The 27,461-nt window shown below is 46.2% G+C and overlaps 1 protein-coding gene across 5 annotated transcripts in view; it reads right to left on the reverse strand.

Moving 5' to 3' along the window:
- The window catches only part of RGS6 (regulator of G protein signaling 6), a 594,402-nt gene that overhangs the window by 73,165 nt on the left and 493,776 nt on the right, over positions 1-27,461 (reverse strand). For all 5 annotated transcript variants that reach the window (XM_077750704.1, XM_077750703.1, XM_077750707.1 and 2 more), the window contains exons 4-12: positions 24,721-24,771; positions 21,291-21,397; positions 20,037-20,088; positions 14,839-14,903; positions 12,019-12,095; positions 9,567-9,648; positions 8,004-8,078; positions 6,228-6,326; positions 5,065-5,126 (exon numbers count right to left, since the gene is read on the reverse strand). In XM_077750704.1, coding sequence (XP_077606830.1) covers positions 5,065-5,126; positions 6,228-6,326; positions 8,004-8,078; positions 9,567-9,648; positions 12,019-12,095; positions 14,839-14,903; positions 20,037-20,088; positions 21,291-21,397; positions 24,721-24,771 — 670 coding nt within the window. The remainder of the gene's footprint in view (positions 1-5,064; positions 5,127-6,227; positions 6,327-8,003; positions 8,079-9,566; positions 9,649-12,018; positions 12,096-14,838; positions 14,904-20,036; positions 20,089-21,290; positions 21,398-24,720; positions 24,772-27,461) is intronic.

Raw genomic sequence — 27,461 nt, forward strand, 5'->3', positions numbered from 1 at the left:
AGGAATCCTGCTATTCCCATGTGAACAAGGTCAAACTAGCTGGAGGATGAGAGACCCTGTGAAGGAGAACCCAGTCATCCCAGCTGAGGTCATCCTAAACCAGCTGAAGCCAAACACCTGTGAGCCCAGCTAGATCACAGAGCTGCCTCCCCATCCACACTGCACACGGACACAAAACAAGCCCAATGGGGCCAGCTAGGACATGAACACATGAGCAGTGGTAAATGACTGCTGTCTGAAGCCATTAGGTTTTGAGGCTGGTTGTTACTCAGCGACTCTGACTGAAACAACTTGGTCTGCTACAGTTTGTTGACTGGGAACAAGAAAACAAATCAACAACTAAAAAGTAGAAACAGAGACTCAAAGGATGCAATGGACTGGGGCTGTTTAGAAAAAGGAGAGCACTTGGTTGCACTTCCTAAGACCTTGACCGCTGGTGGTTTTAAATCACAGTATAGAAGTAATCAGGAAAATTTACTGAAATATAGTATCCTTTCTTTTAACGTTTTATTTAATTTTGAGGGGGGAGGAGAAAGAGAGAGAGTGTGAGCAGGGAAAGGGCAGAGACAGAGGGAGACTCAGAATCCAAAGCAGGCTCCAGGCTCTGAGCTGTCAGCACAGAGCCGGATAAGGGGGCTCGAACCCACGAACCGCGAGATCGTGACCTGAGCCAAAGTCGGATGCTTAACCAACTGAGCCACCCAGGCGCCCCAGTATCCCAGTGCAAATGCATAACAATTTTTAAGAAAGATTCTTGTTGGGGTGCCTGGGTGGCTCAGTCAGTTAAGCGTGCGACTTCGGCTCAGGTCATGATCTCACGGTTCGTGGGTTCGAGCCCCGCGTTGGGCTCTGTGCTGACAGCTAGCTCAGAGCCTGGAGCCTGCTTTGGATTCTGTGTCTCTCTCTCTGACCCTCCCTCGCTCATGCTGTCTCTCTCTCTCTCTCAGAAATAAATAAAAAACATTAAAACAATTTTTAAAAAAAGAAAGATTCTTGTTTAAAATAGTTACTATAGAGTGCCTTGGTGGCTTAGTTGGTTAAGCATCTGACTCTTGATCTCAACTAAGGTCTTGATCTCAGAGTCATGAGTTCAAGCCCCACGTTGGCTCCACCCTGGGTGTGGAGCCTACTTAAAAAATAAAAAATAAAAATAAAAAAGATAATTAACAAAAAAAGCTTAAGGTGTCAAACGTTCTTTATCTGGCGTGGGGACCATACATACTATCTAGAGCAAGAGTCAGGTAACATCTCAAACAGGTGTTTGTATTGCTTCCCTTGCAAAAGGAAGCCTATGGCAGGAAACGGAGTCTGTCTGCCATGATGTTGGCATTTAACTACTCATGGTGACAAACGAAACAGTCACAGTTGAAACTGGGATGACCCAAGAAGATCTGTGCAGGAGAGCCAAACTCTTTCCGTATGTCCCTTCCTTCCTCCCAGGTGCCAGATTAGTGGTGCCAGAGAAGCCAGCCGAGGACAGACACACAGACTGTGGTCTGCAGGGCCAGTCTTGGGAGGCAGCCTGCAGGGCTCTCTGTGGAGCAGACCGAAAAGGAGACCAAGTGGCAGAGCTGCATTAGCTCAAAGCTGCCGGACCAGCTTCACTCCTTGGCTTGCCCTTTGTTGCTTCCTCTGAACACCATAAGCCCAGTTCATTCTGCCTTGCATACCTGAATTCTGCTCCTTTCCAAGGCACCACAGGAGAAAATAATAATAGTAATAATAATAATAATAATAATGGTTCATATTCACTGCATATGGACTAAGTGTCAAGGACCGGACGAAGCTCAGGTCATAAATGAACTCATTTGCCCTATAAGCTAAGTGCTACTGCTCTCTCTCCTTTCAAAAAGCAGAACAGAGGCACAGAGAGCTGAAACAAGTTGCCTGAGGTCACATAGTGAGAAAATGGCAGAGGCAGGATTCTGACCCCGATGGCAGGCTCCACACCCATCCCCTAAATTGTTCTGCCCTGCTCCTTCAGTAGGCAGTTTCCTCATCCCTTCCCAGCTGGATGTGGCTACAACCTGTGACCCATCCCTGACTCTTACCTTTTAATTATTAAAAAATTTTTGTAAATGTTTATTTATATTTGGGGGAGAGAGAGAGAGAGAGACAGAGTGTGAATGGGGGAGGGGCAAGGAGAGGGAGATACAGAATCTGAAGCAGGCTCCTGGCCCTGCGTTGTCAGCACAGAGCCCAGCGTGGGGCTCGAACTCATGAACCGTGAGATCATGACCCGAGACAAAGTCAGACGCTTAACTGACTGAGCCACCCAGGTGCACCTATTATTATTTTTCTTAAGTTTATATATATATCTATATATCAGAGAGAGAGAGAGAGACAGCACATGCTTGTGCACGAGGTGGGGGGATCAGGCAGTGAGAGAGGGAGAGAGTCCCAGGCAGGCTCCATGCCCACTGAGGAGCCTGACCTGGGGCTCAATCTCACCATCCTGAGGTCACGACTGAGTCCAAATCAAGAGTCGAATGCTTAACCGACTGAGCCATCCAGGCGTCCCTCTGATTTTTTAGAACTGGGTCTTCTCCATCACCTGTGCTTACGCCTCTCCCCACCATCAGTGGGACCCGGGGGACAGGGGGCCGGAAACTGGCGTGGGCTTGTTCTCAGGGGGCCGGTCCTCTGCCTCACGGCTTCTGGCTAATTACCACCCATCACCTGCAGCAGGGCCCGGGGAAACCAGACCCGCGCAGGGACGTGTGCGCCCACCTGACACAGCTCAGCCTGCACCTTTGGCAAGCAGAGCAAACGTGCCCAAGGCCAGCTGCCAGCGCCGCCGCCTCCCTGTCCCCACCCCCGCAGAGCCGCTGACAGGCCAAGGCTCCAGGCTGCTTTATCTCCTGCTAACACCCGTCTCCTCTCCCTCCTCCACTCTATCTGGGAGTTTCCTGGTGGTTCTAATGAAAAACCCCTGTGTCACATTGAAAAGTTGCCAGTTACTGCTGCTGGGAATAAAATCCAGTCTCTGCTGGGTGGAGACTCCTGGAGCTTCAAGCTGGGAGTGATGGGTGGGGGTGGGGGTGGGGGTTGAAATAATCTCTCTGGTGCCAGGGGGCAGCCTCTCAGGCATAATGAGATGCCACCTAGGTGGGTGCTCCCTGACTGCAGGAAAGAAACAAGAGGCGCTTCCAGGCTCCCCACTCACCTGGACANCAGGCTGACTGGTTCGGGCTCCTTTCCCCACATCCCCAGAGATCGGACACAGCTGGGGGCCCCTTGTCCGGGGAGCTCTCAGGTCAATCTGCGTGCAGGGCCACGGCTCCCCCAAATCCTTGGCGACCTGATCCGTCCACTTGCAGATTATTCAAAACACACCAGTTGATTCCCCAGATCTAGGGTTTGGGGTAAACCCCACCCTCAACTCCTCCCTACCTGGATTGTGTGCTCAAAACCACTGACCCGAACAACAAGATGCTCCCCTTCCCCCAGCCTCACATGCTCTCCCTGGACCACAAACTCTCACACGAGCCCTTTGAAGGCCAGGCATCACTAGCGCTGATCCTCCCGGCACACAGGGACAGCCATTCCTGTCCCTCTTTCACAGACAAAGAAGCTCAGAGTCCCTGACAGGCTGTGGCACCAATGGAGTCAAGGTCATCAAGGGCACTCTCTGGGACAAACACAGTGGGATCTGAAAAGCAATTTTAAAGCCTGGTACATAGGAAGCCCCACATTAAGACAGGGCAGGGCAGGGGGTGGGGGGAGGGGGAGGTGGCTCCGTGGCCCCGCAGAGTTAGCTGCAGACATGGCTCTGGTGTCTAAGTGTAAACTGAGGTCCAGTCCCCGACCACCTTCCAAAGCACTTGCATTAGAGGAAACGAGAGTCTCAGTGACATTTACGGGAGTGATTTTGCCTCCCCCTGGCCCTGCCCTGGGAACATCTGGTGATGTCTGAAGACAGTTTTGTTGTCACCATTGTTTGGTGGGTTTTGGCATCTAGTAGGTAGAAGTCAGGCATGCTGCTAAATGCCCTGAAATGCACGGGACCACCCCAAATGTCAATAGCGACACCACCAAGAAGTCCTGGAATAGATTCAAGGGGCCATCAGAGATGAAGGCTCAAATCCAGGGACATCCTTGGCCCCTTGAAGACAGAGTGTTCATTCAGGTTTTGGTTTGGGGAGTGGGATTTTCTTAGCCTCAATTTGTTGTCATTTATCTGGAAAGAAGATGCAGGTGTCCACCCCAGGGGCCATCAGAGAAAGGCCAGCAGGGTGGACACACAGCCAGACCCCTGCGTGAGCTGGGCTTAAAGGACCCACTTTACTCTGATATCCAATAAATGCTAAGACCCACAGCTTAAGCCCTTGATCCCTCAGACAGTGGCCATCGCTTACATGGTACCATATGGATGAACAACTGTGCAGTTTGGGACTGTCTGATCAGATTTATTCCAGGATGGGTTCCCCAGGTGTCTCTCCTCTTCACTGAGAATTCAAAGAACAGCCCATTTAGTTGACAACATGGAGGCTCCCACGAGTAAACGGAGTGGGAGTGGAACCAGCTACCAGGGCGGCACAAATGCTCCTGCGGAAGCCAGGCTGGAGGTGCCAAATATTTTCTTTACAGTTGATTTGATGCAGTTCTGTGGCTGATGGTGTGTGGAGGCGAAACGCCTCCAGACGGCCGGGCCCCCTCCTGTTTGCGGGGCCCTCACCTCAAAGGGCATACATAATTCCTTTCCCCCTATAAAGTGAATCTGGGCGTTTTATAGCTGCAAAGGGAGCAATCCCATTTGAATTAATCAAGAGTCTGAAGGCAAAAGTGCATTACGTAGCTTTTAAGGACATTCTTCCTAGGTTGACAAGGTCCCATGGCCACCCCCTGAGAAGCTTTCGCAACTGAGTATTTCTTGACATCACTCAAGGGAGGTCTGCTGTCTTAGCTGTATTTGCACGAAGCCTGTGGTTTTTTCACTCGTCAGTTTAAGAAATGACTATGGTCTGCCTCTTGGCGTGGTGCATACTTGTTAGCCACGCCCCCATGACATTTCTCCTTTGCTGAATTAGAAGGAAGCAGTAATATAATGGAGGGGAAACCTACCTTTCAGCCACTTTGGACATTTTTAAACAATGTCTGTCAATCTGTGCATTCAAAAATGTAATCTGGGGGAAGATAGAACAGAGGTGTTAGGACCAAATTTAATTTTTCCCCCTAACCCCCTGAACCCCAACCTTGTATTTCCATCCAGATCCAAACAGTTCCTCTGGCCAGCCTTCACCAGCCCTTCAGCTTTGTGTTCCAATGGCCATGTGCCCTTTTGAAAATTCCCACCACACTCAGGAATCATGCTCCACAATTTTAGCCTATGCCAAGTACTCTCCTGTGCTGTGTTGTAGCCTACCTCTTGACTCCCCAAAGCGATTGCAAACTTAAAGGCGGTGGTATATACATCCCACAAAACTTTGCAATGCTTACAGGCACCGTAAATATCTACTTGGACTAATTTTGGGTGATTTCAGCCTTCACACCTGCATCACACCCACATGCTTGGTGCACTTGACTAGAATCATCAAATAGCTACTTTGCATACATCTGTTTCCTCTCCCGCCACGCTCCTGCCCCCAACATAAATTAGTCAAGGGCAGGCACCTAATAGTTCACTCTTTTGGGTTTCCCAAAAGATGCCAGTAGAGCATAATGTAAAGAGTAGACCCTAAAGTTACTTCATTACCAGTGAACCCTAGAAAGGAGTAATGTAATTAGCTGTTGTCTGCTGACTCGAGTTGACCGGTTAGCTTCTCATCATGAAGGGAGACAATGTGAAACCAAATAATACTGCAGTGGCCCCAGGAGCTGAGCTTTCTTTCTTTGTAAGCTTGCCTTTTGCGTCACAGCAACAAAGTCGGTGGCTCTGAGCTGGCTTACTCTGTAAGTGCATTACAATGGTAAGGACTCTGTGACATCAGTCCCTCCCCCCTGCAGCCCTCACAGCATTCTGTGGGAACCCCAAGTATAGCAGCGCCCCAAGGCATTGGGATAATTCCTTCATGCCCTTCTCTATTAACTTCTGGGGGACCTCGGTGGAGAATTTTTCCTCTCGAGCTTCCACGGTTGTTCACACTCAGAGGTTCGTGTCATCCACAGCTGGGTTCCACTGTGGTTTCTAGGAACTCAAAGCTCACTCAGCCTTCAGAGGTGAGCATTCAAAGGGCTTTCACACTGGCCATGTCTCCTCCTGGGAGTGCAGGAGTCAATTCATTCACCTGTTTCCGGATGTCATCTTTTGTCGTTTTCCTGATTGGCTGACTGGGTATGTGCACGGGGCTTTGAGACTGGGACTCTTCAGTCACACCATACACTGACTGGAGAGGAAGGAAGAATATAGAGTCACGCACCCTCAGAGTTGCAGGGGGCCTTAGAGGCAGGTTGTGCAAGCACTCATGTGATGCTTCCGATCCCCTCTGTGACATCCTGACAATAAGTGATCAGCCGCTGCTTAAATGTCTACAGTGAGGGGAGCTCTTCCTCCTGAAGCAGCTTGTCCCCTCTTTGGGTCACCACTGTTAGAAAATCTTTCCTGTCACTAAGCTGAAATGGTCTCCTTGAATATCACTGTTTCTCCAAATATGGTCCATAGGCTGTCTGCAAAGAATCATCTGGAAGTACTTGGTGAAGATGCACACTGCTGAGCCCCACCCCAGACCCACCGAATCAGAGTCTGTGGGTGGGGCTTGGGGCTTTGCCCTTTTATCAAATGGCCCAAGTGATTCTAGGGCATAAGAAAGTTCAAGAATAACTATTGAGAGCTATGCACAAAAGATCCCCTCTAGACTTTCTGTTGGCCAGCAGATGACATGTTCATCCAGTATAAATTTGAGAGGGCAGAGTTTTAGATTTTCTTCCTTTTCAGCCAAACAGATTTCTGGCCTCAGTTTCTCCACATGCCATGGCTGCTGATTAAACCATTCTTTGTGCTGGAGACAGATGAAAAACCCTCCTTGCTTTGGGAATGGAACAAAACCCAGGAGGGTATGCAATGTATAGCTGAAATCTATAAAATCAAGAAGGGCTCAGATGAAGCGGATGTGAGCTCCACGAAATTCTGGAATATTAGAATTAGGAGGCCCTTAAAGATTAAGTGAGGATGTTTTAAGACTAACACTATAAAATGTCATGATACAATAAAAATAGCATAATTATCTCAGTAAAGAATAAAATATGTAAGTCGATTCAAGAAGTTGATATATATGTCAGGGTGTGTGTGTGTATGTGTGTGTGTGTGTGTGTGTGTGTGTAAGAAAATGAAAATGAAAAGACTGGAAATAGGAAAGAAATAGGAATGTCTGGGGACACATCTCTAACTTTTTGAAATTAGTATTTTGGAGGACTGACAGGTTCTCCTACTATATGGTCTTGGGTGCCATCGTGAGGTTGGGATACAGCAGTCATGGGGCAGACTGAGTGTGTCACCCCTGGATATGCCATGGCTACTGCCCCTTCAAGGACTGTGAAACACAAATAATCTTTGGCCCATTCACAGTTGAGCAAGATGGTGATTTGAATTTGGATGATTTAGCTGTATAAAAGACTTTCTAAGTACTAAGCTCACCTTCACCTGTGGGATTTTGATACTTTTTGTTCATTTAATTTCTTTTCCTCCCAAGTCAACTGCTACTTACCCTGCAGACCTCAGCACACCTGAGCCTGCTCTAGAAGCCCTCAGGAAGCCCCCCGCCCGGGTCCCCCCTCCTGGCCCTGCTGTACCATCCTGTACTTCCCTCCCGATATTGTTGCCTGTTCGCGTGTTCCAGCACCGCCGGGCTGTGGGATGGGTGAGCACTTGTCACCGTAGTGCAGCAGCAAGAACGGTGCCAAGTACATATCAGCCACTCCACAAATATTTGCAAAATGAATGAATGAAACGGTTTCAGAGGACAAAATGGGGTGGAATTAACAAATAGCAAATTACTGTTTGAACAGTACCAGAAACAGAAGGGCTATCTGCATCAAGAATTTTTAATTCAGCTAAACTAGCGAACCTTTTTAACCCTCTGTGGGTTCTTCAGACGCCGGCATTTTCTGATATCCATTTCCGTTGTGTTCACACAGCCTGGCTGAGAAAAAAAAAAATCATCATATAAATTACTAAGTGAAAATCGCACATTCCAGTGTGACCCAAGTGACTCTGTCAGACCCAATCTTCGTCGCTCCCATTGCAGATAATACATGATCGTCTCCATTTTGCCACTTACGATGTCCTTCACAAAGACGTTCCGTCTTCAATATGTGTTCCTGCAAAGAGTTCTCACGTGAAATAATACAAGCCTGCCTCACACTGCCTAGGGATGATATGGGCAGGATAGGGTGTGCCGTTTCTAAGACTAAACTTATTATTCACTCAGAGGGGCCAGAGAGTTTCAATCACGACACGCACCGAACCATCTAAAAACAATCCAATACCACGATGGGGAATTTTTTTTGTTGGTTTTGCTTTTAACCAGCTCTTAGGAAGGGCTGGCATAGTATCCCTGCTCTAGTTCCTTTTCATGAGGGAGAAGCAAGGTTTGTTTTAATAATGGAAATTAGAACTACATCGAACCTCATCATTCGTGGATTTTGTCTTTGTGAATGCACCTATGAGCTAACATTTGCTCCAAACTCCCAAATCAGTATGGGCGGTGCGTTCGTGATTCTTTGCGGAACTGGGCAGAGCAGCAAAAATTGTGAGATGTGTGCCTGTTCCCGGTGAGGCCCAATTAGCGGACATTCTGTCTTCCTGTCTCATCTCCTACTGTAAATGAATGCCCTTTTCAAGGTCTATTTAGTACCACCGTTTCCACATTTCTGTGCATCTTGTTGGTGATTTTGCTGTTTTGGGTGACTCTCAACCATCGTGCTCAAGTGCTGTCTCGCATTCCTATGTGCAAGAAGGCCATGGGGTGCTTGGCAGAGGCAGAAGCGCGTCAGGTCAACTTCCTTCGGGCGTGAGCCACAGGGCTGTTGGCCAGGAGGTCAATATTAATGAACCGACGGTATATATTACATAAAATGTCTTTAAACGGAAACAGACTTTAGATGTGGTTACGTTTCGATCACTTGAAGAAAATGCTGTGACCAGAACCTAACCCTGTATTTCTCCCTGGATAACAGCTCAGCCTTCACTGATTCAGTACCCAGCAACTTCACAGAATGTAATTACCGTGAATGTTGAGAATGGGCCGCATTTGGAGATGATTCTAAGTTTTAGAGTCGGATGACAGTAGAAATGGAAACTGGTTATTTTGTGAGCGGTAAACCTCAGGGGTCCAGAGGTCTCCAGGGGCGCTTCCCACAGCGCCCCTTTTCCAATTCCGTATTGTCATGGATGAATACTTTTTAAAAGCTGGAACTGAGATCCATTCCAAACAATATACTGAGATTATGTTGACTGAATGGCAAAACCAATTTCACAAAGTTTAGCAATTTCCTTTAATTTTAAGAATGAGACACCTGGTGGCTAAAGAGAGTCTTTTCTTTCAAGCGAAGGAAGACGGAAAATGAACAAAACAAACAAACAAAAGAACCCAACCAAAAGCATAGGGGACCAAGCAAAGCTTTCTTACCACTGGCCTGTGCACATCCCAAAAGGCCCGTTCTTGACTATCCAAAATTTTCCTTTCCGTCTTGTCCTTTTTCCGATCTATCCTGAAATAACAAAGAAAAGAAATCAGAGCCTCCTGCTTCTAGGAGCTTGATGAACACAGGGCTCTTGGCACCTGTGTGATCCCTGCTCTCTGCACAGCTGTAAACCAGGGGTGGACGATTCCCTCAAGGAAACCTCAAGAAGTCTACACTTGGGAAGAGGACTTCTTTTCGGCTAGACTGCAAATCATCAGAGACGTGGAATGAGCATGGTGGACCCAAGGAGAGAACCAGAATCCGACTGTCCATTTGAGTGATTATGATTTAGATTATTCAGACCTGAATTTTCTGTGGACTTGACCCTGCCCCCCTCTCCCAACGCGGATACCGCATATTCAAATTATAGGAAAGAATTATAACCATAGGTTTGTAGTGTTGCATCTTCAAATTTGAAAGTTTGCTTTAGATTCAGAGTCAACAGAAGTGTCTTCAAAATGCTGCAATTACATGTTTTAAAAGTCACTTCAACCATCTGCTTTCTAAAAGCAGAGGAATAGCCTTAGTATGTAACAAGATCCAGGAGGCAAATATCACTGGCCTCAGCTCCGGGAGGCACAAATTGCAAGAGGGAAATTACAGGTGACAAAGGATTCTTTATGTTCTGATCAGGAACACAGATAAGAGGTTTGTTTGGTTTTTTTCCCCCTAAGCCTGTATTACTTCGTATTGCCTCTCTAAGTAAAAAGTAACCGATTATTGTGTAACTTCTGGTTCTTGGCTCTCTTGGGAACACTTTAGTTTACTGACCTGAAATAAACCATAATCACCCTGTGATTTTTGCGATAATTACTGTGTACTTCAATGGCCCACAATTATAAAGTAATCGGGAGTTAATCAGAAAAGTTAATCGAGAAATACCATATATGTACAAAGTGATAATTTCCCCTCTTTTTAACATGCGATGCCGTGTGACCCTGAAAGTGAAAATTAGCGCCCCTCTGGTTCCCAGTGGCTGCTGAGTCCACAGGCTCAATTCTGCCTCCTTCCTGCTCTCCCATTTTCTCTTTCCTCGGGGGCCACCATGGCTCCAGAGGGACAGCTGAGCATCCGGTGCCTGGTGCCCACCTCCTCCTAGGCTGCCGGCGGCACCAGGGTGCTCTGCAGGTGTGTGCAATCGTGGGCAGAGGGGAAAGCCAGAAACTGCAGAGGGAGGGCGAGAGCAACGGCACCGTGCCGGCCACAGGACTCAGAGACATCGGGTCATTTCCAACTATGACCACACCTGTGATCAAGGCTCACGCACACAGCCAGGAACCGGCCCTAGGGGACGAGGCTGCAACACTGCCCACAGAGTGCGGAGGGGGTCCACTGTGGACCCACGGGGGTCTGCTCAGGGACAACTGGTGCCTTGCCCCAGCTCAGGGTCTCTTTCTCACCCCTCCTCCATCCCTTCACACTCCCTGCAAAACCAGAGACCATTGCTGGAAAGGGCCAGAAAGAACCCAACCTGAAAAGGTTCATTTCCCAGAACTGAACGGATCGGGTTGACAAGAATGTTTGCGGACATTTATTGCACACTTCTCGTGTTTTCTTAGAGAGGAAGGGATTTCCACTGGACTCCTTGGTAGGGAAACATACGGGGAAAACACTCCAGCTAGTCTCTCATTTCTTGTGCTGGGGGAGAAAGAGGGCCTTAGCTTTACTGGCAGATCTGAAAGAGGAAACTGGGAAAGCTCAGGTCGGTTCTTGCTGGGCCCTGTCCAGCACTCTGTTCACTCCGCACGCAGTGAACTTATAGGGGTCAACTCTGCCCTGGGGTGGGAGGCTCTGCAGATATCTAGCTCTGCCCAGCATGGGCGAGTTTCATTCCGGGGTAAAGATCTGTGGTCACAGATCCAAAGTCATGCCCTATAAACTGGCTTGTATCAGTAATAACCTTAACACACTGGACTCCAGCGTCTGACTTCTGTGCCTTATTTTTGATTGGTTCTGAACCCCTCCCCTGGAGGGAAAGGGAGACGGGCTGGTCTCCCTAAAACTCCAACATGTTTTCCTCTGAAGGCAAAGTCTTCAGACCCACAGGAAAAGTGGGTCTGATGTTTTTCAGCCCCTAAGCACAGAAGGATTATTGGAAATCTCTTTAGGAAATAGGAATATCTTCTTCTAACTAGAGTTCTACATTGGGGAGCAAGCCCATTGCCTGCTAGAACACACACTTTTGAAATTATTTCAGTGTGCCATTGATGACAAAGATGAAATTTATCCACCTTGACCTTGGTTTCTACTCTGCTGCTCTCATGCAAGATGACAGCATCTGACCACAGCTGGCCGGCCGTGGAAGGAAACCCCGCTTTGGCAATACCACTCTCACACCACCTCCATAGTCCAGAGAGTCTGTTTCACTTTCCCAGGGTCTCTGTCAAGTTCACCTACTTCACTTGTGCTTCTGCTTGCATAAAGATGAACTCCCACTTCCTTGCAAAGGCCCTCTGGAGTCTTGCTAAGTTTTCCTAATGAGAAATGAAAATCAACGAGAAGGCATTAATCCTCGTAAGTTTGCACATTGACACCTATGCTTATTACAAGGCAGTCATCTATTTTGGTTATTCTCAACAGAGCAGCAGAGCCCCCACTTTAAATCCACTGGATGTGAACCCAGTGTGATTTTGCACCAAACTCTGCTGTATGGAGTAGGATTATTAATGTTCATTTACACACCCACTACATCTGAAGTCTCTGGTTCACCTGATTCCTCTTCTCTTGTGTGTTTTACAAGAACACGACTCACGTAGCGCTTGTCATCAAGGCCACTGAAGGCAGGAAGAAGGATTTGTGGGTATTCACGCAGGATTTGGGGAAGGGACGAGGAGGCTCTTGGCAGCCTATTGGACATCTCCGTGAGCAGAACCAAGAATAGATTTCTCAAGACTCATCTTCCAGCAAACGGCCCAGGGAAGGCGGCAAGAAAGAACCCTGATGACCTGGCACTCATGCCTTTGAGAGTTTGGATTCAAAAGTGGGAGAAAAAGGGAGTGTCTATATTTGTGATGTTCGTGAAAGGCAAACCCAAAACCAGAAAGAAAGAAAAGGCATCCAGGGCTGGCTTTAGAGGAAGAGGGGAGAAGCCTTTTCTCTAAGTCTGTAGGCTCACCTGCTGGCACAAAAGGACAGTGAGGAGGGGGTGTTTGACAGGTCCCCTAATGAGCCACCTAATTCTGATGGAATGCAAGGGTAGAACCCACATTATGCTATGTATTTTCATAGGGCTCATGCCAACATTAATTGATTACCCTCATTAGTGGATTATTAATATAAAAAGAGCTTCAGTTGAGATCAACACACATAAACTCAGTTATTACCAAGGCTCAGTGTATGAGTACCTCAAAAAAGCTTTCTGTGATTTTTCCACTGTTCATAGGAAGCAAAGCCAGTGATGCCTAAATGTCAGTCAATTAGGGAGCGGTTTCATAAATTATGACCCAGTCATGCCATGGAACACTAGGCAGCCATTAAAAACAATAATGTGGTGGTGCCTGGGTGGCTCAGTCAGTTAAGCGTCTGATTTTGGCCCACGTCATGATTTCATAGTTCGTGAGTTCGAGCCCCGCGTTGGGCTCTGTGCTGACAGTTCGGAACCTGGAGCCTGCTTCAGATTCTGTGTCTCCCTCTCTCCCCATCCCATCTACCACTCACTCTCTGTCTGTCTCTCTCTCTCTCTCTCTCAAAAATAAAAAAATAAAAATAAAAACAATAATGTGGATTATCATTACTAATATGGAAAGACTCTCAACATACTTGCAGTATATGATTGGGGAAAGAAGCAGCTTACTGGACAATGTTCAGGGTAGGATTCAGATTTTTTTTTTGTAAAGAAAAAAATGTACGTACAGAAAAAAGGTTAGAGGAGAAGGATTGTGGGTTCTTTCCTCTCCTTTGTTTGCTGTTTGAAATTTGGGTTTTAGCAAGAGAATACATCATGTGAAAAAAGTTAATAAAATTACTGAATTTTGAAAACAAAATTCTTTTTTAAAATTTATAACCACTTTTAGACAGAAATTCAACCTGAAAGAACATCTTACTGCCATATTCTTTACAAATATCAAAACAAAACATTATATATGGTAGGAGAAGAGACAACTGGATGAATATATCAGAAGTTGATGCTGTCTTGTTTCTGTTTGTCTAAACATGGAACACATGGAAAATTCTCTTTTTTCTAAAACGTGGAAAATACAGGAAAGAGAGACACAGAGCGGAGGGGCCACACGTTTCTGTAGGCTGGGTATTTCTGGTAGGTTGTGTTAAGGAAACGATATAGTGCTTCACAGTGGGTGCACAAAAATAGGACAGCGATCTTCTGAGAGAGGGGTGACAGCTGGCACATGAGGGACAGGAATAGGATGCTCAGATCCACAGAACAGCCATTGCAGGATTTGCTTGGGAAGATCATAATGTTCCTACACACTTATGTGTTTTTTAAGTTCATTTATTTTTGAGACAGAGAGAGAAGCCCAACAAGGCTCCACATTCAGTACAGAGCCCAACATGGGGCTCGACTTCATGAACCGTGAGATTGCGACCTGAGCTGAAATCGAGAGTCAGACACTTAACTGACTGAACCACCCAGGTACCCCTAGCCATTCACCTCTTAAAAGCGCATTTGGGTTGTTTTTGTTTGGTCACCACAAACAGAGGTGCTGTAAGCAGGTTTTTGTGTGAACAGAAGTTCTGATTTCTCTGGGGTGCCTACCTAGGAGTAGGATTACTTGGTTGTATGGGAAGTGTATGTTTACCTTTGTGAGAACCTGCCAGACCATTTTCCAGAGTGGCTGTGCCATTTTGCATTCCCACGTGGCATTATCAGTACCTTTTATTTTAGCCACTCTACCAGGTATGTAGTGGTACCTCACCAGGGAGTCAATCTTTGTTTCCCTAATGAATGATGCTGTTGAACATCTCTTAGAGTGCTTATTTGTCATCCGACGTCCTCTCTGGTGAAGTGTCTGTTCACGTCTTTGCCCATTTTTGAGCTGTTTGTTTTCTTATTGCTGAGTTTTAAGAGCTCTTTACATAAAGGTGCAATTTTATTGCATGGGTAGAGGAGGTGAGAACAGAGGGGAAATAAAAGACACTTCCTTTCCACTGCCTGAAAGGAACCAGGGAGGGAAAAGAGGAAAGAGAGAAGCAGAAACAGAGCTGCAGATAGGGTTTTACTCTCCTCGCACACGTAAGCCACAAAATAACCATACTTACTGCTTCATAATCTGCCAGTTCCAGCCTCGCTTTATTCTGCATTGTCCTCTTACAGAGATAGATGGCTGAGGGAAGAAGAGAAATTACTACACGTGCAGACCCAGCAGTGTGGTGGCGTCACAGAGCCACCCATCCATCTCTCCATCCACTCATCCACCCAGCTATCCAGCCAGCCCTCCCGGCGAGCCCAGTGCTGCGCTGAGCAGAATATGTTTCTGTGTGGAAGCCATGACATCTAACCTCCAGAAATCTTCCTTCAAGGTCAGGATTGGATGAGAACTCCATCTTCTCGTCTTGACTGCTCCCTTTCATCCTCCTCACTCTGCCTCACCCAAGCATCCTCCACCAGGGTCATCTTTCACAAATAAGATCATGTGACCTTCCTGCCTATACTCTCTGCATTGCCTCCTCAGTGACCTTAGAAGAGCAGCCAAGCTCCTTAGGGTGGCGTGCTTAGTTCTTTAAGCTCCAGTCTCCTTACCTTGTCAGCCTCTTCCCTCCCTGCCTACCTTGGGCATGTGAGGCTACCAGACCCTTCAGTTCTACTCCTCTGCCTATGTGTTCTCCACATGGAAAATCTGGCAACCTCCTACTAATCTCGGAAGACCCAGCTCAGTTTTCCCAATAGCGTCTACCCACACTCACCCATGGAACTTAATTCCAGGGCACTGTGATCATGGGTTTACTAGACTGTCCCCCAGCTGTAGGCAGAGAGCTCCTCAAAGGCATAGGATGTGTCCTACTCAGCTTGAATCTCTACACCTAGCACCAGGGCTGGCCTAGCAGGTAGAATGAATGAACAGTGGAAACGGTGGACAATTAGGGTCTCTCTTCCCAAGCTAAGGGACGATTCTTTCTCAAACATGGCTTCCTTCATCACGTCCTCTCTCTACCTTTGCTTCTTCAGTATCTCCCTCCTTCTCCAGTGCCAAGTAGAATGATCCAGGGAAGACAACAGACGAATGGTATGAATGGCCAGGAGACAGGGTCAGAGAGGACGTGTGGCTGACCTGTGGTTTACCAACTTAGTTAGACTAGGAGATCTAGTTAACTCCTTGCTGGATCAATAAACCTCCTCCATGTGATATGAAAAACTTGCTGATGGCAGCTTACAGTATGCTGGAACCTCGTGGCCGGCAGCCTACATTTCTGCTCACATCAGTTGAGCTGTATGTGGATGAGAGTCAGTTGTGTTTGTTCACAAATCTGTTTATGTCAGGCACACCTGTTATTTTAATAATGTAAGTTCACTAAATATTACATTTCACTGATGAAATTAGTGTGAAAAGAGAGAGATGTTTCTATGAAGACCCAGGTGAGTGGTTTGGAACAACTTGATAAAGAAGAGTTGGCTAAGACAATTGCTAATGAGTTTGGTAGAGGTGAAATAACTGAAAAAAAAAAAAGGGAAAAAAATAATAAAAATTTGAAAGGGGTCAACATACAGGTTACTTCAAAAGTGTTTCTAAATTCTTGATACATTTTAAAGGTGCCAAAACTGGATGGTTTATCTTGAGTGTGGTTGAATTAAGAAAGAAACTGAAATGATTATGGCCCATAATCAAAGAGGGTCTTTGGTCCGATCTCAAAAAGCCATCAAATGATCATTCTTTTGTAGAGCTTATGTTGATATGAAGAGATTACGTAAGGCTGTATCTCTTCTTCAGAATTCTCCACTTACTATCTTTTGCAAAGAACCAGGCAGGTACAGCTCTCCATCATTTCTGATGAAGGGTCGTATGCTCTATTACAAGGTACCTCCTTTGGTCTCCTGGACCACCATTTAGGCAGCCTATGGAATTGGAGGTTACCTAAAGAGGAGGCATGACATGTCACCAGCCCCACCAATGAGCTGGTCTCATTGACAAAGGAGCAGCACAACTCAGTGGAGGTGAAAGCTGTTGTGACAGTGCTGTCCCAGAGGGTGTGTTGCACTAATGCAGGACAGTTCAACACAGGTTGGGCTATGGCCTTTATTTGAGCACAGTCATCCTGAGAAACCTCTAACACATCTGGATCAACATGGGCCAGCTTGGTCGTGAAGTAAAATATCACACATGGAATGCAAAGGTGGCACCATTCCAGATGACCACGAGCTACAAGGTCACATGGTCTCAACTTGCTTCCTCTGTGACTAATGTCACATGTTAGGGAGTCTGTTCAGCACAATGAGGGAGGTAGAATGTAGCTGTTGAATGAACCTTTTCTTGGCATAGAACTTGGGGCTTGTCTGCACGGCTATGGTGCCTTCAACAGTGCTTGCTGTAATATCTGACCAATCAAATGGCTATAGACAATGACAGTCAGTCCTAGCACAGGGCATCTGGGGGACTTGCTTTAAGCTCACATGTTGGTTTTATTTGGATATTTAATTTCTCACTGAGAAATCTTTGTCTCCTTGCCCTCACACTGGGCAATCCCACCTCCTGGCACATCACTTGGATGACCCACTGCCATCTCAAGCTCACCGCGTCTCACCATGATAAAAATAGGAAACATAAAAAATATTATGAAGTGAATGGACTCATATACTATATGTGCAATTAAACAATTAAAAAATAATGACCTCATCCTATTTCAATGTATTTAAAGAACTGACTCCCTTTTCAAACTTTGTCTTTACAAGTGATATCATTTACCTTGATCTCTTAAACCAGGGAACTTGTAAAACATGTATTTCTCTGTTTTCCTCATACCCTGGAATCACTTTTTAGTACACTGGGGTTTTAGCATTGGAAGGAAACCTGGTGGCCATTAAGTACAGGCCCCGTGTTGCCAGATGGGAAAACCAAAGGCCCAGAGAGGTGAAGTGATTAACCCCTAGGCCAGTTAGTGGTGGAAGTGGAATTAGAACTGATGCCCAGTTCAGAGCTTTTTCCATTATGACATTTGTTACTTCATTTGCTCATTCATGTATTCATTTAGTCACTCATTCAAGCATTTACTGAGTACCTCTGTTGTGCCAACCACTGTTCTATGTGCTAAGGTCTCACCACAATAGTCACTACCCCCCTAAGTGAAGCTCATTGAATGTCAGGTGCCATTGTAGAGCCTCTCCAAATGTTCACTCACTTAATCCTCATAATAACCCTGTGAGGTGTGTTCTGTGATTACCCTCAGTTTACGGATGAGGGAACTTTTCCCAGGTCATTCTCCATTGTTGGGATTCCCTAAAGCTGCTGCATCCATTTTCAATGTCTCACCTTGACTCTGACAGCTCTTTTATAAACCCGTCCCTCCCCAAGCTACTCAACCTTCTCAGTCATTCTTCATCAACAGGAAACCTTTGAATACTCAGATCAGACTCCTCACTGCCCTCTTCCTCCTCATCACGCTACCTCCCCCAGCCTGGAGTACTTGGATGGTAAGACTGTGACTTACTCAAATCTATGCCATAGCAACGGACACAGAGTTGGTGATCAGTAAAGGTATGTGGAATGAATGAAAGTTTCTGGTTCTTCATCAATCCAAATTACGCCTATTCTGAGTTCTTAGCTTTGGTTTTACATCCTCTCTGGCAAGATGGCCACCATGGAACTAATACTGTCAAACATTGCTTTAGTAATAAGAATACTAACCACCACCACCATGGTTTTTATTGAGTCCTTACTGTGGCCACACACCAAACTTTACAGGCATTTTATTTCATCTTAATAAAACAATGCTAGCAAATGGGTACTATTATTATTCTCATCTTCACATGACATTTCTGAAGCACAGAGAGGTTAAGTAACTTGCCAAGGTCTCACAGCTAGTGGTGCCCCTTGATCTTGGAGCTGCTGTTCTGAATTCTCCCTTGGCAAAAACTTCGATTTTCTGACTGACCTTTGTAAATGCTGGTGAGTACTTTTGCAGCCCGCACCTTGCCTTCTCCATCCAAAGTCAAGGCACAGGAATTCCAAATAATTTTGCTTTAATGAAAGTCTTACATAAATTGTCATTTCTATCCTTGTTCATGCTGCACAACTCAAATTATGACGTGCAGTATCCCTCTAGAGAAAGGGAACTAGGTTCTGGTGTATACAGTGTGAAATGCCTAAGCTTTATGGGCTCATAATATTTTCATCTTACTGGAGTCTAGTTATTTGGTCTCGCCACCCTCCTCCTCTCTCCACTGCCTGCAAAATTATTGGTTTTTACATTCACAAGGCACCTGCTTGCTGCATGGAACTGAGCCATGATGAATCAAGTTCTGAGTTGGGCTTTTGTGACCAATGTTTCAGCCCCAGAAGAACTAATTTTGAGAATAGCCAAATGTAGTTCTGATTCTGAGTTGAAAGCCTTGCTTATCCACTTATCACATCATTTAGAGCTGAGCCCTGTTCCAGAGGGACCCGCAGTGGTGCCTGCAGCCAGCTGCAGAGACCATCAGAAGGCCCTGTCCCCTGCATCAGACCGTCCTCGAGACCTGGAAATACAACTGTAGCCTTATCAGCCAATGGCTCGTCCGCACCCCACCCTCGGCACTGCTCCCACCTGCTGCTGGTGGGAGTGATCCAGACAGTGTAGTTATCACACAGTCTCCTGCACAGGCTTCCCTAAACACCACCCAGCTGCACGTGCCCCTCCATTCTCTGCAGCTGCCTCTGTCTCCCCAATGCGAGAAATCCTGCGAAGAGCTTGGGGAGAAGCTGGGGTCTCACCAAGTGCCCCGGGCCCAAGGAGGGCCACCGTGGACCGCCTCAGCAGCTAAGTCAGTGACAAGGACTCTGTGCTAAGGGACAGACCATGAAAGGAGCATGGGCCTTGAAGCCACGCTGATCTGAGTTCCAATACTGATGCTTCTACTATCTAACTATCAAAAACACCAATGGATTATTAATAACTCTTAACAAGTCTGTGAGAATAGAAAGGGCTGGGGTGGGGGTGGCGGGTGACCCCTTGATCTAGCCCTCCCTGAAACCCTGCCCCAGAAAGGAGGGGTCAGCAAACACTGTCTTGGTTCTCCCCGGCACCACAGAATCAGCATACTGGCCAGCTTGATAGAACATTTCTTCCCTTCCCCCGTTCCCTTCCAAAGGCTGCAACTTTCAGTGCACTCTGCCTTTCTTCATTATGTGGAACAGGGAGCTTATTACGTGTCAATGGTGGGAAAAGGACTGGGTGGGATAACGACCCCTCCTCTCTGTGCGGCAGTCACCCAGACACCAAGCATTTGTCTTCCACGCTCCCAGGAGTGACATCTTGTCACTGCTCACCGTAGTCGGTGTTTTCAGGCTCCCAGCAGTTTGAAGGCCAAAAGTATGGGGCCTGCAAAAGAGCACAGGCGTCAGGACTCAGAGGCCCACCAGCCACCTGCCCTCCGCTGCCTGGGGCCTGAGTCCACCCTCTCCTGCACCAAAGGAGGACCCCTCCCCATGACAGGCTCTGCCCTGGCTCCTTCGTGCTGACACCAAACCCCCTACTCTCTCCCGTTCCTAATGCAGCTGAGGCTGTCGGCATTTTAATCTGGTTACTGAGAAATGAAATCCAAGGTAAGCAAAATAAATGCAAAACTGAGATGCTTATAGGGCAAACATTTCTTATTCCAAGGCGATAGAAGTCTGATGCGGAAGTCAGGCTAGCACTGTTTCCTGGACACACAAGTGCCAAGTTCCTTTTCTCTCTTTGACTTGTGTCGCCTAACACTGCTATGTGGAAACCCTAACCCACAGTGTGGCTGTGCTTGGAGTAAGGAAGTAATTAGGGTTAAGCGAGGTGACAGGGTAGGGCCCTGATACCATAGGATTAGTGTCCTTATGAAAGGGAACACCAGAGAGTTTGTTTCCTCTCTCCACTACGTGAAGAGGACACAGTGAGGAGTGGCTGTCTGAGAGCCGGGGTGAGCCCTCTCACCACTGACCTAAACTGGACCCTGGACCCTGGACTTTCAGCCTGCAGAACTGTGAGAAATTTCTCTTGTTTAAGCCCCCCAGTCTCTGGTGTTTTGCTATAGTAGCCAGAACAGACTAAGATGCCCTTTGACCCTGAATAAAAAGCTCCGCTCCAAACCCTTTGGTGTTGACCTTGACACAGCCTCTTATCCTCTGCCCTATTTCCCTCTAGGACAGGACCTGAGAAAAGGAGTGGGAGAGGTTAGGTAGTGGATAAAACTTCACACCAGGAAGGCAGCCTGGCAGAGCAGAAAGATCAAGGACTTTGCCACCAGGCTGACTGACGCTCAGTCAAGGCCACCTCCTGGATTTATTAAACCTTGGAGCATCTCAGTGTTCTCATCTGTCAAATGGATGATATATGTCCTTAAAAGCTTGTTCTTCAGAATGAATGAGGAAATACATGTGAAATGTGCCCACCCCAACAACAAATGGCCCAGATCAAAGCTTGTTTGGCCTTCCCAGTGTCTGGGAGAGATAAGGGCCATTCCCTTAAATAGCCTCAGTTTTGTAGGTAGTTCGAATCTGAGATCAGATAATAAGAGAACGTTCTTCAGAAGGGGGAGCTGGCAGGCCTACCTGGAAACGGTAGAAGGTGCTGTCATCCTTCATGGTGAGAACGTGATCCGAGATTGGAAAGATGTAGCCCTGGGCAGCTATAAGGCTTCCCAAGTGTATTGCTTCAACTGCACAGACAGGGCATGAGAGAGAGGAGTGTTTAGTAAGCTGTCAGAATGCAGGGCTCCTTAGCTGGAAGGTAAGTCAGGCCGGCAGAAAGGCAACCAGAAGCCAACTGTCATCACCCCCAGGTAGCTGCATGATTGATTGACTGATTGACCGATAATCTTTGATATAAATGCACTGGGCTGGAGGTGGGGGGGTGAAGCATCAGTGGCTGGGAAGGGCGAACATGCGTCTGGGACTCCTTTGGATCCCAGCTCTGAGAGTCTGACATGGCTTAACTTTCCCCAAGACTTCCAGAAGAAAGTAGCTTCATGGTTAAGAGCATGGGCTTTGGTATAGATACACCTGTACTGAATTAAGTGGGATGTTTCATGTAAAGGGCTTAGCACTGCCTGGTGCTGGGTAGCCCTGATTCATGTGCCTAGTTTCATCATGTTTATTATCCCCAGCAAAATGAGCATGCAGCCCACAACATTCTCTGATATGACAGGCCCGCCCGAGGGAGGAGAGCATTACCCTTCTCTTATGGATATAGAGTAAAACCTCGCTTTCTTAGAAAATTGGAGGGAGGGTAGGTGATGCAGTGGGCAGTGGCAGAAGGAGGCCAGCCTGACAGAAATGTGTATGTTTTTGCCACAATAGACCCATTGTTTCGTTACTTAGCACCAGCCATAAATAGATTCACATAGGTAAGAGTTTGTGTTTATTCTGAGCAGAGCTGAGAAAAAAAAAAATCTATATGGTTCCACCATGCATGATAATCCTTCACCAATAAAAGAGTACTCTTACTGGTAAAAACTAATTTTTGGATGTGAAAATGATTGATACGCTTATGGAGTCTCTAGAAATTATGAATTTCATAAGCTCTGAATTTTTTTTAATGTTTTATTTATTTCTGAGAGAGAGACAGCATGAGTGGGGGAGGGGCAGAGAGAGAGGGAGACACAGAATCTGAAACAGGCTCCAGGCTCTGAGCTGTCAGCACAGAGCCCAACATGGGGCTCGAACCCACGAACTGTGAGATCATGACCTGGGCTGAAGTCGGATGCTTAACCAACTGAGCCACCCAGGGGCCCCAGCTTTGGATTTTTTTTAAAGCAACTTGTTTTGTCTTGCAAACTTCTCAAGAGGTTGTATCTACTCCAAGTGTTTTGCTTATTTAGAACCACCTATCCTTTGGAAATAACTGGTGCAGTCAGAATGAACGAAGTCGATGCTATTTGCTTCGTGATGACCGGTTTGCTTTTTAAAGTCTAGGTACTTTGAGAAACATGGGTCCGGCAAAAAGGAAGAGTTTCGTCACTGGCAGCTGTTCCTTCTCCAGGGAAGAAAGAACAAAAACCAGTAAGAAGGTGATTTTCATGTCCCCAACCTAGAAGCTGGAACTCTCACTTCATCCTTGGTGGTTCTGCTTAGCTAGATGGATGATGGAGAGGGAGGGTGGGGGCGGAGCAGATGTTGGATGTGCCTGGTTTCCCAGGGCCTTGATTTGTCTCATTTTCACACTTGTATTCCCAGCTGGTGAACTGTTCTTAAATCTTCCTGCTCAACTGTTTCTCAGAAGCCTAATGGTTCCCAATACCCTGATGTCCTCCCAAGGCCATCCGAGAATAAGAGACCTTCATAGACATGATCCTTATTATTCACGAGCTTTTGGGGAAGCTTCTCATACCAGGGCCAGACGACTCCTGAAGCCTATTCTGATTCCACACTACAACTACTAATGATAGTAATATGTGTCAGAAATACAGTGATTGTTTTAGAAGGGCTAAGAAAACAGTGCTATTGGAAGAGAAAAGACTATCCTGAAGAAAGGTACTCCTTCAGTTTAGCATTATAACAAAGGAAACATTGACTTTAAATACAAGCAGCTAAACTGGTAGAAATGTATTCCGCCCAGTTTTCACAAGTGGACAATCAGAAGTCCAGGCTGCATGAAGGAAACACACGGGGTAGTTAATTTGGGTTCTTTCCCTAAAAGGATTTGCATTCACAGTTTCCCCTTGTAGATTAAGAGCTTGAGTAGAATTAAGAATTTTCACTTGTCATGGAAGTGGCCATTAATCATGATGGTGAAAAAGGGTAGTGTCCCTTCCATGAATGACCCCACTTTTCTGGCAGTCAGATTTCTGGCAACTGCATTTAATTGAACTCTATGTAAATTGTATTGTTTCATAGTCAATAGCCTCTTAGGAGCATCACATTAAAATATAGGAATTCCAGAGCTGACTTCGTGACCACAGCAAGGAATCACAGCTGAAGGTCAGACACCTAGAAAGGGCACTTACAAAACTCTTTAGAAAGCATAGCAATTGGAAGCCATTTAATTTGGGGCAGATAGGTCTACTCCCCAAGAACATAAGAATACATGAATGGATATTAGATATTGATAAGTATGACCTTCAGGCATCAAAGATACTCAGTTGCAACAGGAAGTGTACTATAAACTCTGAAAAGCATTAACTAACACACAGACCCTAAGGTTTACTTATCTGGAATTATCATTTTTCTGAAACCCCTCATTCTCTAATTATGCTGGCAAAATAAATTTTACTACTTATTTTCTGGTGGGAGGACAGATTTGGAAACTGTTTTATTGGCCAGAGTTCTGTTGTTTTTCTGGGAAGGTTTTCCTAATTGAAATGCACAATTAAGGTTGGGGAAAAAAAATCATTCTTTCACTTCTTGCAGAAGCAGAAAACAGAAGGAGTCTTAGCAAATAATTAAACATCTTAATTGTGGATCAGGCAATCTAATTTTAAGAGCTGGCTCTAGAAGGCTGTTCAGTGACAGTGCTACAACTTCTCTTTAATTGCTGTGGCTAACGAGAATTCATCTCATTTCACATGTTATTGTATTGGGCTCTTTGGCATTCTAAATAATTGCTCATTTCCTCAAAGGGTGATTTAGATTTAAAGATAGATATTCAGTGGAGAAAATAAATTAATTTCATTTGCAAATAGAGTGCCTCCACATCTTGGGATTCATATTTATTATTATTATTTTTTTAATGTTTATTTATTTTTGAGAGAGAGAGAGAGGGAGAGAGCATGCACTGGGGAGAGGCAGAGAGTGAGGGAGACACAGAATCTGAAGCAGGCTCCAGGCTCTGAGCTGTCAGCATAGAGCCCAACGAGGGGCTCGAACTCATGGACTGTGAGATCATGACCTAAACAGAAGTCGGATGCTTAACCTCCTGAGCCACCTAAGTGCCCCAGGATATACAGATATAAGCCCAGTTCTTAGACAGATGGGAAAATTTGGTTTGGAACTCATTTATGGGATGTTTTTCAATACCACAGAGGATAAAATCGGGGTCAAGTACCTGGGTCCTCAATGGAGAGGTTCTTCATAAGCCACTGCACAATGTCCGTACCTGAAATGATAAAGCAATTTGAACTGAAGACATCATGATGCTTGACTCTGTGGCACACCTAAAACCCCCCTAATTCCAATTAGCACACACCCAAAGGCTGGATAATATTGACAATTTTCCATCCTAACTAACCACATCTATCCATTGGTATGCTTCCATAGTCACAATCTCATTCTTTTCCAAAAAAATCCACTTTTGATGACTCAGGACGATCTTGTGTCCACACTTCTAGGGAGTATCTACAGGGAACTTCTTGCAAATACAGATTTTGATGACTTCCCTGAGACAGGTTAGGTGAAATTTTACCACACCTGAACCCCAGGATATTTCCTGAGGGAGGAGGTCTCTTCAGCTCCCTCCCCTAACTGACAAGGCCTGACTAACACAGGTGACCTTACAGGTTCCTAACAACAACAACAGCAGCAACAGTAACAAATCTCTAATTTTTTCTGATATGGGCCCATCTTAAATGAACATGCCCCTGTTTCTGGGGAGAAACTTCTATGTGTTCACTGAAACCTCTTTCCTCTACTCCTTGGGCCACTAGATTACATTTCTAGACTCTTCTGCAGTTGGGTATAGACTGAGTTCTTACAATGGAATATGGCTATAAACGACATCCACCACTTCTAGGCCTGGGCCATAAAAACCTCCATGTGATCCTCCACACCCTTTACTTCCCTATCTGCTGGCTGAATGGAGAGAACCCCAAGAACACAGGGGCGGGCAGAGCCACAGTGTGGAAGGAGTCTGGGTTCCTGAACAACCATAAAAATTGTTGCCCATTTTGGGCTCTGACTTGATTAAAAAATAAACCTTATTGTGTTAAGCCCCAGATTTATTTGTTTTGACTTCAAGGCCTACCTTAACTAATATAAAATCCTGAGTCGAATGAAATTTTAAAGCACATCTACTCCAGCCCTCGCCAATATAGGAGCCCCATCTATAATACCCTGGACAAGAGGCACCATAATCTCCACTTGGAAAAATCCTAGTACCTGAGAATTACAGATCCCCTCCTAGTCAGCCTGTCCCAGTGAAATCATCTTTGATTTCTCAGAACAGAAATTCGACCCTCTCTGAAATCCTCTCTTTGGACTTAATTTTGCCCCCTGATGATAGAAAAACAAACCCAGGGGGTGCCTGAGTGGCTCAGTCGGTTAAGCGTCCAACTTCAGCTCAGGTCATGATCTCACAGTTCGTGGGTTCGAGCCCCGCGTTGGGCTCTGTGCTGACAGCCAGCTCAGATCCTGGAGCCTGTTTCAGAGTCTGTATCTCCGTCTCTCTCTGACTCTCCCCTGCTCATGCTGTCTCTCTCTCTCAGGAATAAATAAAACTTAAAAAAAAAAAAAAAAGAAAAGAAAAACAAACCCAGACTTCTTGCTCTGGAGAGAGTCCGTCCGATATACTACCAACATTCTTCTTGAGTTTCTCCCGCCTCGAGGTGACACATGCCTGGGCCCCTCAGCTGTTTGCTCCCATGACATGACCTAGAGACCCTCACCATGGTAGTCACAATTCTCCGAATATGTTTCCTTTTGTTTGCCTCCCTCTGAAAATGTCGTGCCTGGAGCCAACATGGGAGTAGAGGAGTCCAAATTTCTGGAAGGTTCTGAAATTCCAGTCAGTTGACCTTTGTCACTCAACCATCTCACTTTAAACCAGAGCTGATCTTCAAAGGTGGCTTTGTCACCTCAGAATGGAACATTTGATGGAAAGCAGCGTGAAAAGGCCAACATTTCTGGATGTCTGAGTCCTGTTGGTCTGCCCATAGCTCTCCTGGAGTAGACTCCTAGCTGAAAACCTGGAGAGCTAGCAGAGGTCTTCAACAAGCATTCCCTTTCCCCAGAAATAAAGTTTCCCAGAACTCTGACTGGTTGCCAGAGGTGAGAACAGCACAGGTCTGTTTCTCTCTGGCTGTCTGGAGAGAGAATGAAATCTGCACCGTAGACAACCAGGGCCCCATCTATTTCTGCGCTCCCCCAGGACCAGCCTCCACTGGCGCAGCCCTGCAAGGTGCCCCCGTTTCAACCTGAAAAGCAGAACTTCTAAGCGTCTCTCCACTCCTGCTCCCGGATGGCATCTATGAGCTAAACTTTGGATCAAAAACACTCCTATTCACTCACATTCTTTGAGAGAAAGGAGAGTTATGTCTGTGTGTGCTTGTGCGTGTGTGTCGTCTTCTCCAAATTATACAAGTTCAACATTTGTCCTAGGAAATGAAGAACAAAGCAGAAATCAAATAAGAACCGTAATCCCAAGTTGGGGGTGGGGGAGAGACTCTAACCTGTTTTTTCCTCAAAAGAAAAATAGTTCTTTTTTGTGGGTTGCCTGGAAACGGATAGGTTTCCAGCATCAGCAACAGCTCTCCCCGGGGCAGGCGGATTATCTTTCTGCTGAGCTTGCTGAACCATTATTTATCACCTGCCAAGATTGATTACTCACCCTGGGACAATGACAGCCCTTCCTTTCCCCTGTTAATTACTGTCATCATTAATATCCATGTCACTAATTAGTATTCATTCACATTGAAACTCCTTCCTCGCTATCATATCCGTTCCCCCCTCCGCCCCACCCGAGACTTCAGCACTATTGTCTAGATTTCTACCCTCTTTTGCTTTTATGCGCTAAGTGTCTGGTCTAATTGTTCTCCCCAGTCCACCAGGCCCTGGTTTGCATTCACAGAGCTG

This window comes from Crocuta crocuta, unplaced genomic scaffold (assembly GCF_008692635.1).
Source record: "Crocuta crocuta isolate KB4526 unplaced genomic scaffold, BGI_CrCroc_1.0 scaffold186, whole genome shotgun sequence".
Lineage (NCBI taxonomy): Eukaryota > Metazoa > Chordata > Mammalia > Carnivora > Hyaenidae > Crocuta > Crocuta crocuta.